This window comes from Eretmochelys imbricata, chromosome 3 (genome assembly GCF_965152235.1).
Source record: "Eretmochelys imbricata isolate rEreImb1 chromosome 3, rEreImb1.hap1, whole genome shotgun sequence".
In the NCBI taxonomy this organism is placed as follows: Eukaryota; Metazoa; Chordata; order Testudines; family Cheloniidae; genus Eretmochelys; species Eretmochelys imbricata.
This window is the reverse complement of record NC_135574.1, coordinates 113,671,498-113,684,089: the sequence shown is the minus strand read 5'-3', so window position 1 is coordinate 113,684,089 and position 12,592 is coordinate 113,671,498. Positions and strand designations below refer to the sequence as shown.

At 47.2% G+C, this 12,592-nt stretch overlaps 1 protein-coding gene across 1 annotated transcript in view; it reads right to left on the bottom strand.

Annotated features, from left to right (window-relative positions):
- PPP1R14C (protein phosphatase 1 regulatory inhibitor subunit 14C) overlaps positions 1–344 on the bottom strand; it is a 71,224-nt gene extending 70,880 nt beyond the window's left edge. Inside the window, exon 1 of the mRNA XM_077811789.1 lies at positions 81–344. Coding sequence (XP_077667915.1) covers positions 81–344 — 264 coding nt within the window. The remainder of the gene's footprint in view (positions 1–80) is intronic.
- Between the last annotated feature and the right edge of the window lie 12,248 nt (positions 345–12,592).

Genomic DNA, 12,592 nt, shown 5'->3' with positions numbered 1-12,592 from the left:
GGCTCTCCCCGGGCACCGCACGCGGGCAGCCTCGCGCCTTCCCCAGCCGCGCCCCCGTGGCCCCCGGGCAGGTGCGGTACCTCGCAGCCGTACAGCTGCCCCAGCTGCTCCACGATCCACTCCTCCAGCACCAGCCGTTTCCGAAGCTCCTTCCGATCGTACTTCACCGTCACTTTGCCTTGCTGGTGGCGCCGCTGCTGCTGAACCTGCACCGCCGCGGCGGGGACCGAGTCCTCCCGGGAGGAGCCGCCGCCGCCGCCGCGGGGGCTCTGGAAGAAAACCCGGCTCCCGCCGCCTCCCCCAGCGGCGGCAGCCGGCTCGCTGCCCCCTGTCGCCACAGACATGCTCCGCGCTGCCGCCCTAGGGAGATCGCTGCCCGGTGGCCCGGCTCGGGCTCTGGCCGCGGCAAGGGGCTGGCTCCCTCCCGGCCGGTGCAGCAGCCGCCGCCTCTGCTCCTGCAGCTCCGCTCCGCACCTGCGGCGTGACGGCTGCCCGGGCGCGCACACCCCGGCGCGGGGAGGGGCGGAGCGCTGTGCTTAGGGCCCCCGACCCGGGGGGGAGAAGGCGGGGACAGCGCCTTAAAGGTACAGCCAAGAAGCGCGGCGCCGAGCCCGCCCCACGTCTCGGGAGCTCCCCCGCCCTGCTCGCCTGGCGCTGGGCCAGGCCGCTCTCCCAAACCTCGCCGCGCCCCTCCTGCTCTGCCCAACAACGGCTCCCTGCGGGCCCCTGGCTTTGCCTTGGCCCCCAAGGGCCGCACGCTGTGCGCCCCTGGGCCAGTCGCTGCCCCTGCAGCAGCCCCGCGGGAAAGAAGGGGAAGGCTCCCGGGGAGTGCGTGGGGCTCGCCAGCTGGCCCCAGGGCAGTTTTCTCCTCCAGGATGTTGCCAGTTCTTGCCCCTCGTGCGCTCTTTGGGTCCTACTTGGCTAAACCAAGGAGAGTGTCGCCTCAGGGGGGACTGCCGGGCTTGGGCTTGTGGCTATTTTTTCTTTAATGGGGGTGATTTTCTTCTTCAAACTATGCCCCTGGATGAGCTGACAGCCCTAGCTCAGAGAAAGCCAGGTTGGGCGATTTCCAGCCCGAGGAGGTGGCCAGTATGGTTACTGCTGGGATGTATGGTTACCAGTGTCCATCTGTGCCGGCGGTTATAACGGCACACTCACCATGCAGCTCTGAAGGTTTCTACATCCTCTGTAAAATAAAATTACCTGCGATAATAAAACAGGCCTGGCAAGTGCTCTCTCCCTTGTTCTCTCTCACACACAGGCACCTTTTCAGAGACAAAAGCATAAATATCATACATATACAGGCCTTTTCCAGCAGTTGCCTGGTATCTCTCTCACACAAACACACAGTCCTTTTCAAGTAATTATGCTGTATAGCAAAAGCATAGATATTTCGCTCTCTCTCCTCCTCCCTCACACACACACACACACATTTTCAAGACAATTATCTTGGGTGATCAGTATACCTGGATCGCTCACAAATGTTTGCAGACTTGGCAGTAAAACAAATATTTCTTACTCTGGTTCACGCATACATGCAGCATATCACAAATCTGCAACATAAATTTACAAGTGACTGCATGCAGCACTTTTGCAATCTAGATAATCATACCATTGAAATCCAAATCTTTTCCAGACAGATTGTGCTCCTCTGAATTTTTCATTTAGCTTTTCATTTTCATCTAGTAAAGTATGAAGTCAGCAATCAACCATCTTTACACAAGACAGTATTTTTCCCTTTATACTTTTTTTAAAGGTATTTCTGCCGTGAAACACAAACTGCATTTATTAACGTGACATGTCCAGATACTGGAGCATGAAAATGTTATTCATAATCATCTTCTTTGTAGGGAGGCTGAATATTTCCATTGTAGTGAAATCAAATACACAGCAAATATTTCAAACTAACACCAATGTTTCTGATAATTAGCAAATTAAAACATTTTATCTGAAAGATGCTGTTTAGGACAACAACACTGCAAACCTTTTGGGATGCATCTGATGAAGTGAGCTGTAGCTCACGAAAGCTTATGCTCAAATAAATTTGTTAGTCTCTAAGGTGCCACAAGTACTCCTTTTCTTTTTGCGAATACAGACTAACATGGCTGCTACTCTGAAACCTCTTGGGATTAGTGTTTTGATTTATTATATTAGTTTATAACTAGGAAGGTCCCCTTGCAACATCCACTGCAGGAGGTTCTTTTGCTGTATTATAAAAACCTGACAGCCACAGATTTCATTTCCCATACACAGAAACCTGGTTATGACCACCAGTAACCAGCTAGCATAATTCAAAAACGTCAATGGGGACCTCCAACTCACAGTTAGCAAAGATGCTAGTAAAAAAAGTGTTTGTTTATCCATAGTCTAGCATCTAGATAAAGCCAGTAATGTACATGGTGGTACACTGTACTAGCAATGGTCTGGTGGCTCCGTCAGTTTATTATCAACCCTAGATTTTCAGCCACAAGTGTAACTGTCCCAGGCTTGTTGCTCTAGTGTAGACATGATTTATATCAGTCATATGCATAATCCCAGTGTAGACAAGGCTTAAACTTTCATTTTAAAAAAGAAATCAAAATTTCCAAATCTAGTTGCATAAAAGCAAAGCAACTAAATCCATATTTTAGGCACCTTAAGATTTTTAGAGGTGCTGAGCATCTGCAACTCATATTGACATTAATGAAATCACAGTTGGAACTTGGCTTGTGGGCAGAGTAGGAAGGGGTATCACCATCAGTAGGACTGTCAAGGTTCCTTCCCCACTCTGAACTCTAGGGTACAGATGTGGGGACCTGCATGAAAGACCCCCTAAGCGTATTCTGACCAGCTTTGGTTAAAAACTTCCTCAAGGTACAAACTTTGCTTTGTCCTTGAACCCTATGCTGCCACCACGAAGCATGTTAAACAAAGAACAGGGAAAGAGCCCACTTGGAGACGTCTTCCCGCCCAAACCCTATACCCCCTTTCCTAGGGACGGCTTGATAAAAATCCTCACCAATTTGTACAGGTGAACACAGACCCAACCCTTGGATCTTAAGAACAATGAAAAAACAATCAGGTTCTTAAAAGAAGAGTTTTAATTAAAGAAAAGGTAAAAGAATCACCTCTGTAAAATCAGGATGGTAAATACCTTACAGGGTAATCAGATTCAAAACATAGAGAATCCCTCTAGGCAAAACCTTAAGTTACAAAAAGACACAAAAACAGGAATATACATTCCATTCAGCACAGTTATTTTACCATCCATTAAACAAAAGACATCTAACCCATTTCTAGCTAGATTACTTACTAACTTTTTACAGGAGTTCTAAGCTGCATTCCTGATCTGTTCCCAGCAAAAGCATCATACAGACAGACAGACCCTTTGTTTCCCCCCCAGCTTTGAAAGTATCTTGTCTCCTCATTGGTCATTTTGGTCAGGTGCCAGTGAGGTTATCTTAGCTTCTTAACCCTTTACAGGTGAAAGGGTTTTGCCTCTGGCCAGGAGGGATTTAAAAGTGGTTACCCTTCCCTTTATATTTATGACAATGACACATTTTCAATATTAACCTGATTAACTATTTTGCTACTGATCATTTTAGCAAAAACATCCAGGTACTGTGTTTATGAGAGGAGTTTGAAAGACTGCCACCATTCCCTCCCTCCCATTTGGTGTGCTTCACTACTTCTATCCCGACAAATGTAGACACCAGTCTATCAGGCTCCAGCTCTAGAATGATCTTTAGCTTTTGGAAATATAGGCCTGGAGAGTAAGAAAGGGTCACTGTCAGCAACTGCTTCTTACAGTTATGAAAACCAGAAAAGAAAACGATGAGGGTTTAAGGAGGGGAGTGGCTGCCTTTTGAATGTTTGTGTTTTGAGATGCTTGTAATTTGGGTTTTAAGCTTTGTATGTCATCTGAAAAGTCTGGTCCAGAGTTTCTCAACCGTATGCTTTCAAATTTCTCTCCTGAGAGCAGAGAGATTTTCAAGTCTTTATCAAATCCTTCTAGACAGATTCTGACCTCAATTACTAGAATTTGATACAGTTCAGTAGTTTTCTGAGAAAAATCTAGGCTACTCAGGGAGAGGGGAAAGTATTCTGGGCCAGAGCCTCTACTGTGAGCTACGCTGAGGATCTGACCCTCTCTCTTTTAGTCCCCCTCTCCCTTAGGGGCATTGAGCACAAAGACCCATGTCAAATTCCATAGTAGGAAACTTTCCAAAGCCAATAGAGCACTAAGACATTCCACATATGTCCCCACACATGGGGCCTAAGGCTCAAAACAATCAGCCTTAGATTTTTGTTCCCCACTGTAGCAAATGTCAGGTGTGCAAGAGGTTTGTGTTCTTATCTAGTCTAAGTGTGATATTCCAAAAAAATGTAACTTAAATACCTTTTAGAAATTGTACTAACAGACATCATAATCAGCACAGGCACCAAAGAAGAGACTACCTGCTGTTCAAAATAAACACTTCAAAAACACTCTAAAAGTGGAAGATGAGAACTCATTTCCTCAGGGCCATCCTTCAAAGACAATAAAAAATATTTCATTTTTAAGATAATGTACAGTGATTGGTGGAAGGGGAACTGGTAGAGCTGAGAGCAGCATGCTCAGAAGGCAGTTTGATTATCACACACATTGTGAAGAGAGTGGTCACTTTGGATGGGCTATTACCAGCAGGAGAGTGAGTTTGTGTGTGGGGGGGGGGTGGAGGGTGAGAAAACCTGGATTTGTGCTGGAAATGGCCCAACTTGATGATCACTTTAGATAAGCTATTACCAGCAGGACAGTGGGGTGGGAGGAGGTATTGTTTCATGGTCTCTGTGTGTATATAATGTCTTCTGCAGTTTCCACGGTATGCATCCGATGAAGTGAGCTGTAGCTCACGAAAGCTCATGCTCAAATAAATTGGTTAGTCTCTAAGGTGCCACAAGTACTCCTTTTCTTTTTGCGAAGACAGACTAACACGGCTGTTACTCTGAAACATGCACAGTTGGTTTTTCATTCTGTATTTAAAGAAAATGCATTCTCAGGAAACCAAGACAAAAACTACTGCCAAGAATTTTGATTACAATTTTGCTTCAGTTGAGAAAAAGATCAAGTTGCTTGAAAGTCAAACTTGAGGAAAAACTTTTAGAACAACTGTTAATATCCTGGAAATGATCAATGCTACTGCATAGACAGAGTTTATGGAGTTTACGCCTGAAGTCAGATATGAATAACAACCACTTTTTAGAGAAAGAAGCTACAGAGATTTCCTTAAAGAGGCTTTCCGAAACCACTGATAAATTTAATTGATAAAGACAGGAACCTGTATGTGGGAAGGAAGAAATCTTCCACATCTCCCCACTACCAGTCCAGATTTCAAACCTGGCTAGAAGAATAAATTCAGGCACTATAAAGCAAGGCTTCATAGACAATATATTCCAGCGGTTATGTTACACCCACAAAAATATGTTTAATCTAAAAATGGTTATTGATCCAATAGCACCAAAGGATAGCCAGTATGTGATACTCTGAGAATACTATGCTCTTTCTGGCAGCAGGTGGTCAGGCTCTGAACCCTGTCTAGAATCAATGATGCATGTAAATTGACCTTCTAGGAGGAAACGTCAATAAAAAAAGGCAGCCTGAAGAGTTAGAGCCAATTTCCCACCCCCCAATAAGATCTGCCAGTTTCATACCAGGTGATTCAGATTAAGCTGAAAAATGAGAAATTGAATGGAGACATACTGATGGAAATGGCTGAATTTTCTGCAGGTTGTAAATCCGAAAAGTAAGTGGGAGTGAGTAGAGATGAAGTAAAGTTTGCTGGAGCTTGCCCCAGAAATATGTTGAAAAAAAGATGCAGCCTTCTAGTTGCTTTAAGTTGGGCCAGAGGCCAATCCAGCCCCATGGATCAAAGGAGGAAACCAGTGCTTCTGCAATGCTTCTCCTCAAGTGTGCTGAGCAAAGTCCCTAACCATGCACCTGAGGATCCAGACCAGTGTCTCTACCTTTACTATAGTCTTCCCCCTAGTTCCTGTTGTCTGGTTCCTCTATTTACCTCCTACTTTTCATGCCTCAATACTCCTATCATTTCCCCTTTTTTATCCTGTCTCCTCTGTTCAGTCCTCTGCCCTTTTCCTCTCTTCCCCAGCTCTCTCTACAATATCCCATTCTGCATCACTGCTGCACCCTCATGGAGTACTACAGTAATTCAGCTAGACAGGAACCTTTGTACAGATTTAACACAGGGCTTTCTCCACCTTCCCTTCAAGCAATGTTGCATACCACTGTCTGGACCACGCCAAAGTCAGGAGAGAGAGCCGATGTGAGATTAGCAGGATGTGGCACCCTGAATTTTCAGTATCTTTTATCTCTAATGTCAGCTTAATGGAGTTTTATGGTAGTCGTACCACTACTAATAAACTAACAGTGCTATATTAATAGTATTAGCCTATCAGTTTTATGTAGTACATTTATTTTAAGAGACTCCTTATTGAAATGTGAGAGGGTATTGCACCTCAGTAGAAGATGGCTAGACATTTACAAACAATACAAGCCAGGCTGTGCCCAGATGCTTTGTCAGTGTGAAAGGGGAAGGGGGTGCAAATAAATACACACAGAGAGACTTCTACAGAGCCTGGGTATGCTTACGCTAGCAATTCCAGCGCTCCCCAAAGTACAGGAACTGATGCTTATTTGGACACTAAGGGGTGCAAGCCACACCAAACATGGCAAGGAACAGGTGGGGTCATGGTTCTGTTTCTCACTGTGCACCAGCCAAAGAGCTGACCCCACATGATGGAGGGGAGAGAGTTTGCTGCCAGCTGAAAAGTTGTAGCAGCAGGAATTCTGTGGCCAAAATTCCTCCCAGATCTCCTCTGGCACAGGGCAGGGCCATATTGCCTCTGCAGTGGGCACAAGTGAACCTTATAGCTGAGGGTTCTGGGTATGTATATGATTATTTGTACACATGTTACCATGCAGCCTGTTGCTTTTCACTAATAAAGATGTGGATGTGCTTCCTTTTTATGAAGGGGCTTGGTGGAAAGCTAGGGGATCAATAATGTAAAAGGTTTGAAAAAAGAAAACCTGCGGTGATAGACTGAAAAAATCACATTGATTGATTTCTGTTGTGACCCTGAGCCCAGTTATGTTTAAATAGAAGTGTTAACCTTTTGATGCAGTGTGCAAGGTGAAGCATTAATTTTAACATATGGAAAATGTTTTTATTATTCCATCCCAAAGAACAAACTAACAAAAAAAAGTTAAAATATGCCAAAATCAAAGTTGTCCTAATGAGTCATCAGTAGGGTTTGACCCTAGAACCTACAGCTCTAACTTGTACCACTTGAGTTAAAGCAATAATTGGTAACACTAGTAAGCTGTTATCCAGACTGCAGGGAGGGATGCAACACACTTACACTTGATCAGTGGGTTAAACAAGTGGTTGCTAAAGAGCAGTGGCATTCTGAGACTCAAGAGACCTGGAGTCTGTTCTTTTCTCTAGGACTAGGTTGAATTTAGCAGCGTTAAATCGATGTAAACCTGCACCCGTCCACATGATGAAACCCTTTATTTCGACTTAAAGGGCTCTTAAAATCGATTTCCTTACTCCACCCCTGATAAGTGGATTAGCGCTTAAATCGGCCTTGCCAGGTCGAATTTGGGGTACTGTGGACACAATTCAACGGTATTGGCTGCCGGGAGCTATCCCAGAGTGCTCCATTGAGACCGCTCTGGACAGCACTCTCAACTCAGATGCACTGGCCAGGTAGACAGGAAAAGAACCACGAACTTTTTAATCTAATTTCCTGTTTGGCCAGCGTGTCATGCTGCAGGTGACCATGCAGAGCTCATCAGCAGAGGTGACCATGATGGAGTCCCAGAATCGCAAAAGAGCTCCAGCGTGGACTGAACAGGAGGTACGGGATCTGATCGCTGTATGCGGAGAGGAATCCGTACTATCAGAACTCCGTTCCAGTTTTCGAAATGCCAAAACCTTTGTCAAAATCTCCCAGGGCATGAAGGACAGAGGCCATAACAGGGACCCGAAGCAGTGCTGCGTGAAACTTAAAGAGCTGAGGCAAGCCTACCAGAAAACCAGAGAGGCGAACGGCCGCTCCGGGTCAGAGCCCCAAACATGCCGCTTCTATGATGAGCTGCATGCCATTTTAGGGGGTTCAGCCACCACTACCCCAGCCGTGTTGTTTGACTCCTTCAATGGAGATGGAGGCAACACAGAAGCAGGTTTTGGGGACGAAGAAGATGATGATGATGATGATGAGGTTGTAGGTAGCTCACAGCAAGCAAGCGGAGAAACCGGTTTTCCCGACAGCCAGGAACAGTTTCTCACCCTGGACCTCGAGCCAGTACCCCCCGAACCCACCCAAGGCTGCTTCCTGGACCCGGCAGGCGGAGAAGGGACCTCCGGTGAGTGTACCTTTTAAAATACTATACATGGTTTAAAAGCAAGCATGTGAAAGGATTACTTTGCCCTGGCATTCGCGGCTCCCCTGGATGTACTCCCAAAGCCTTTGCAAAAGGTTTCTGGGGAGGGCAGCCTTATTGCGTCCTCCATGGTAGGACACTTTACCACTCCAGGCCAGTAACACGTACTCAGGAATCATTGTACAACAAAGCATTGCAGTGTATGTTTGCTGGCGTTCAAACAACATCCGTTCTTTATCTCTCTGTGTTATCCTCAGGAGAGTGAGATATCATTCATGGTCACCTGGTTGAAATAGGGTGCTTTTCTTCAGGGGACACTCAGAGGAGCCCGTTCCTGCTGGGCTGCTTACCTGTGGCTGAACAGAAATGTTCCCCGCTGTTAGCCACGGGGAGGGGGGAAGGTTGAGGGGGTAGCCACGCGGTAGGGGGAGGCAAAATGTGACCTTGTAACGAAAGCACATGTGCTATGTATGTAACGTTAACAGCAAAGTTTACCCTGAAAGAGTGTAGCCACTGTTTTATAAAATGTGTCTTTTTAAATACCGCTGTCCCTTTTTTTTTCCTCCACCAGCTGCATGTGTTTCAATGATCACAGGATCTTCTCCTTCCCAGAGGCTAGTGAAGATTAGAAAGAAAAAAAACGCACTCGTAATGAAATGTTCTCTGAGCTCATGCTGTCCTCCCACACTGACAGAGCACAGACGAATGCGTGGAGGCAAATAATGTCAGAGTGCAGGAAAGCACAAAATGACCGGGAGGAGAGGTGGCGGGCTGAAGAGAGTAAGTGGCGGGCTGAAGACAGGGCTGAAGCTCAAATGTGGTGGCAGCGTGATGAGAGGAGGCAGGATTCAATGCTGAGGCTGCTGGAGGACCAAACCAGTATGCTCCACTGTATGGTTGAGCTGCAGCAAAGGCAGCTGGAGCACAGACTGCCACTACAGCTCCTATGTAACCAACCGCCCTCCTCCCCAAGTTCCATAGCCTCCACACCCAGATGCCCAAGAATGCGGTGGGGGGGCCACCGGCCAACCAGCCACTCCGCCACAGAGGATTGCCCAAAAAAAAGAAGGCTGTCATTCAATAAATTTTAAAGTTGTCAACTTTTAAAGTGTTGTGTGGCATTTTCCTTCCCTCCTCCACCACCTCTCCTGGGCTACCTTGGTAGTCATCCCCCTATTTGTGTGATGAATAAATAAAGAATGCATGAATGTGAAGCAACAATGACTTTATTGCCTCTGCAAGCGGTGATTGAAGGGAGAAGGGGAGGGTGGTTAGCTTGCAGGGAAGTAGAGTGAACCAAGGGGTGGGAGGTTTCATCAAGGAGAAACAAAGAGAACTTTCACACCGTAGCCTGGCCAGTCATGAAACTGGTTTTCAAAGCTTCTCTGATGCGCACCGCGCCCTCCTGTGCTCTTCTAACCGCCCTGGTGTCTGGCTGCATGTAACCAGCAGCCAGGCGATTTGCCTCAACCTCCCACCCTGCCATAAACATCTCCCCCTTACTCTCACAGATATTGTGGAGCACACAGCAAGCAGTAATAACAGTGGGAATATTGGTTTCGCTGAGGTCTAAGCGAGTCAGTAAACTGTGCCAGCGTGCCTTTAAATGTCCAAATGCACATTCTGCACTTGCTCAGCCTGTAGTTGAACAACTCCTGACTACTGTCCAGGCTGCCTGTCTACGGCTTCATGAGCCATGGCATTAAGGGGTAGGCTGGGTCCCCAAGGATACATATAGGCATTTCAACGTCCCCAGCAGTTATTTTCTGGTCTGGGAATAAAGTCCCTTCCTGCAGCTTTTGAAACAGACCAGAGTTCCTGAAGATGCGAGCGTCATGTACCTTTCCCGGCCATCCCACGTTGATGTTGGTGAAACGTCCCTTGTGATCCACCAGAGCTTGCAGCACTATTGAAAAGTACCCCTTGCGGTTTATGTACTCGCCGGCTTGGTGCTCCGGTGCCAAGATAGGGATATGGGTTCCATCTATGGCCCCACCACAGTTAGGGAATCCCATTGCAGCAAAGCCATCCACTATGACCTGCACATTTCCCAGGGTCACTACCCTTGATATCAGCAGATCTTTGATTGCGTGGGCTACTTGCATCACAGTAGCTCCAACAGTAGATTTGTCCACTCCAAATTGATTCCAAACTGACCGGTAGCTGTCTGGCATTGCAAGCTTCCACAGGGCTATCGCCACTCACTTCTCAACTGTGAGGGTTGCTCTCATCTTGGTATTCATGCGCTTCAGGGCAGGGGAAAGCAAGTCACAAAGTTCCATGAAAGTGCCCCTACGCATGCGAAAGTTTCACAGCCACTGGGAATCATCCCAGACCTGCAACACTATGCGGTCCCACCAGTCTGTGCTTGTTTCCCGAGCCCAGAATTGGCGTTCCAAAGCATGAACCTGCCCCATTAGCACCATGATGCATGCATTGGCAGGGCCCATGCTTTCAGAGAAATCTGTGTCCATGTCCTGATCACTCATGTGACCGCGCTGACGTCGCCTCCTCGCCCGGTATCGCTTTGCCAGGTTCTGGTGCTGCATATACTGCTGGATAGTGGTATTTAATGTGCTCCTAATTGCCAAAGTGAGCTGAGCGGTCTCCATGCTTGCCTTGGTATGGCGTCCGCACAGAAAAAAGGCGCAGAACGATTGTCTGCCGTTGCTCTGACGGAGGGAGGGGCGACTGATGACATGGCTTATAGGGTTGGCTTCAGGGAGCTAAAATCAACAAAGGGGGTGGTTTACATCAAGGAGTATTTCAGGCAGGACTTCACAGAGGGTTCCAATAAGAAATGGTGCACCTAAGTTATTGTTCTTATTGGCACAATGAGGTTAGTCTGGCCTCTGATTGATACATGGCTAGATTTACCTCGCTGCACCTTCTCTGTGAGTGACTGCAGTGTGACCTAGAGGAATGAGTCCCCTAGGCAAGGGAGGGGGGGGAAGCAAATGTGTACAAAACAAATCTGGTCTATTTCTTGTTCTGATCCACTCCATCTATCTTTTACATCTTTGGCTGGCAGCAGACGGTGCAGAAGGACTGCAAGCCATCCACATCTCGTGGCTGCTCAGCAGAAGACGGTGCAATACGACTGCTAGCCATCCCCATCTCTTGCCTGCCCGACAGAAGATGGTACAGTACGACTGCTAGCAATCCGTATTGCCTGCCTGCTCACCATAAGACAGTTCAATAGGACTGACTGCAGGACTAAAGAGAATGACCTGGTCAAATCACTCCAAACTTAGTCCCTGCGCCCATGTCTGTCCAGGCGCTCCTGGCCGACGCGGCCAGGAGCACCTCGGACACGACGAGGACGGCTACCAGTCATTTTGCACCGTCTGCTGCCAGAAGGCAATGGGTTGCTGCTACTGTGTAGCAATGCAGTACCGTGTCTGCCAGCACCCAGGAAACATACGGTGACTGTTACCTGAGCGGGCTCCACACTTGCCGTGGTATGGCATCTGCACAGGTAACTCAGGAAAAAAGGCGCGAAACGATTGTCTGCCGTTGCTTTCACGGAGGGAGCGAGGGAGGGAAGGGGGGCCTGACGACATGTACCCAGAACCACCCGCGACAATGTTTTAGCCCCATCAGGCATTGGGATCTCAACCCAGAATTCCAATGGGCAGCGGAGACTGCGGGAACTGTGGGACAGCCACCCACAGTGCAACGCTCCGGAAGTCGACTCTAGTCTCGGTACTGTGGAAGCACTCCGCCGAGTTGCTGCACTTAATGCACGTAGAGCATTTTCTGTGGGGACACACACACTCGAATATATAAAACCGATTTCTAAAAAACCGACTTCTATAAATTCGACCTGATTTCGTAGTGTAGACATACCCTAAGTAAGAAGTGTTGTCAAGTGGGGCAGATAGCTGAGAATTAGGATTCTTGGGTGTTCTATTTGTTAATTATCCTTTGCATTTGCAGAATGGTCATTCCTCTGAATGCATCAAAGTACTTTGTGAAGATAGGCATGCAGAATTATCCCCAGTTTACAGAGCATAGTCAAGCATGTAACTTGGTGAAATCATTTTGAAAGGTAGTATGGCTGAGTAGATGGGACCTGGGTTCTATTCCTAGATATGAAAAGTAATCTTATTCTATCTCACAGATCCTCATTTACCTTACCTTTAAAATGTGGGAGTGATACTTGTCTAC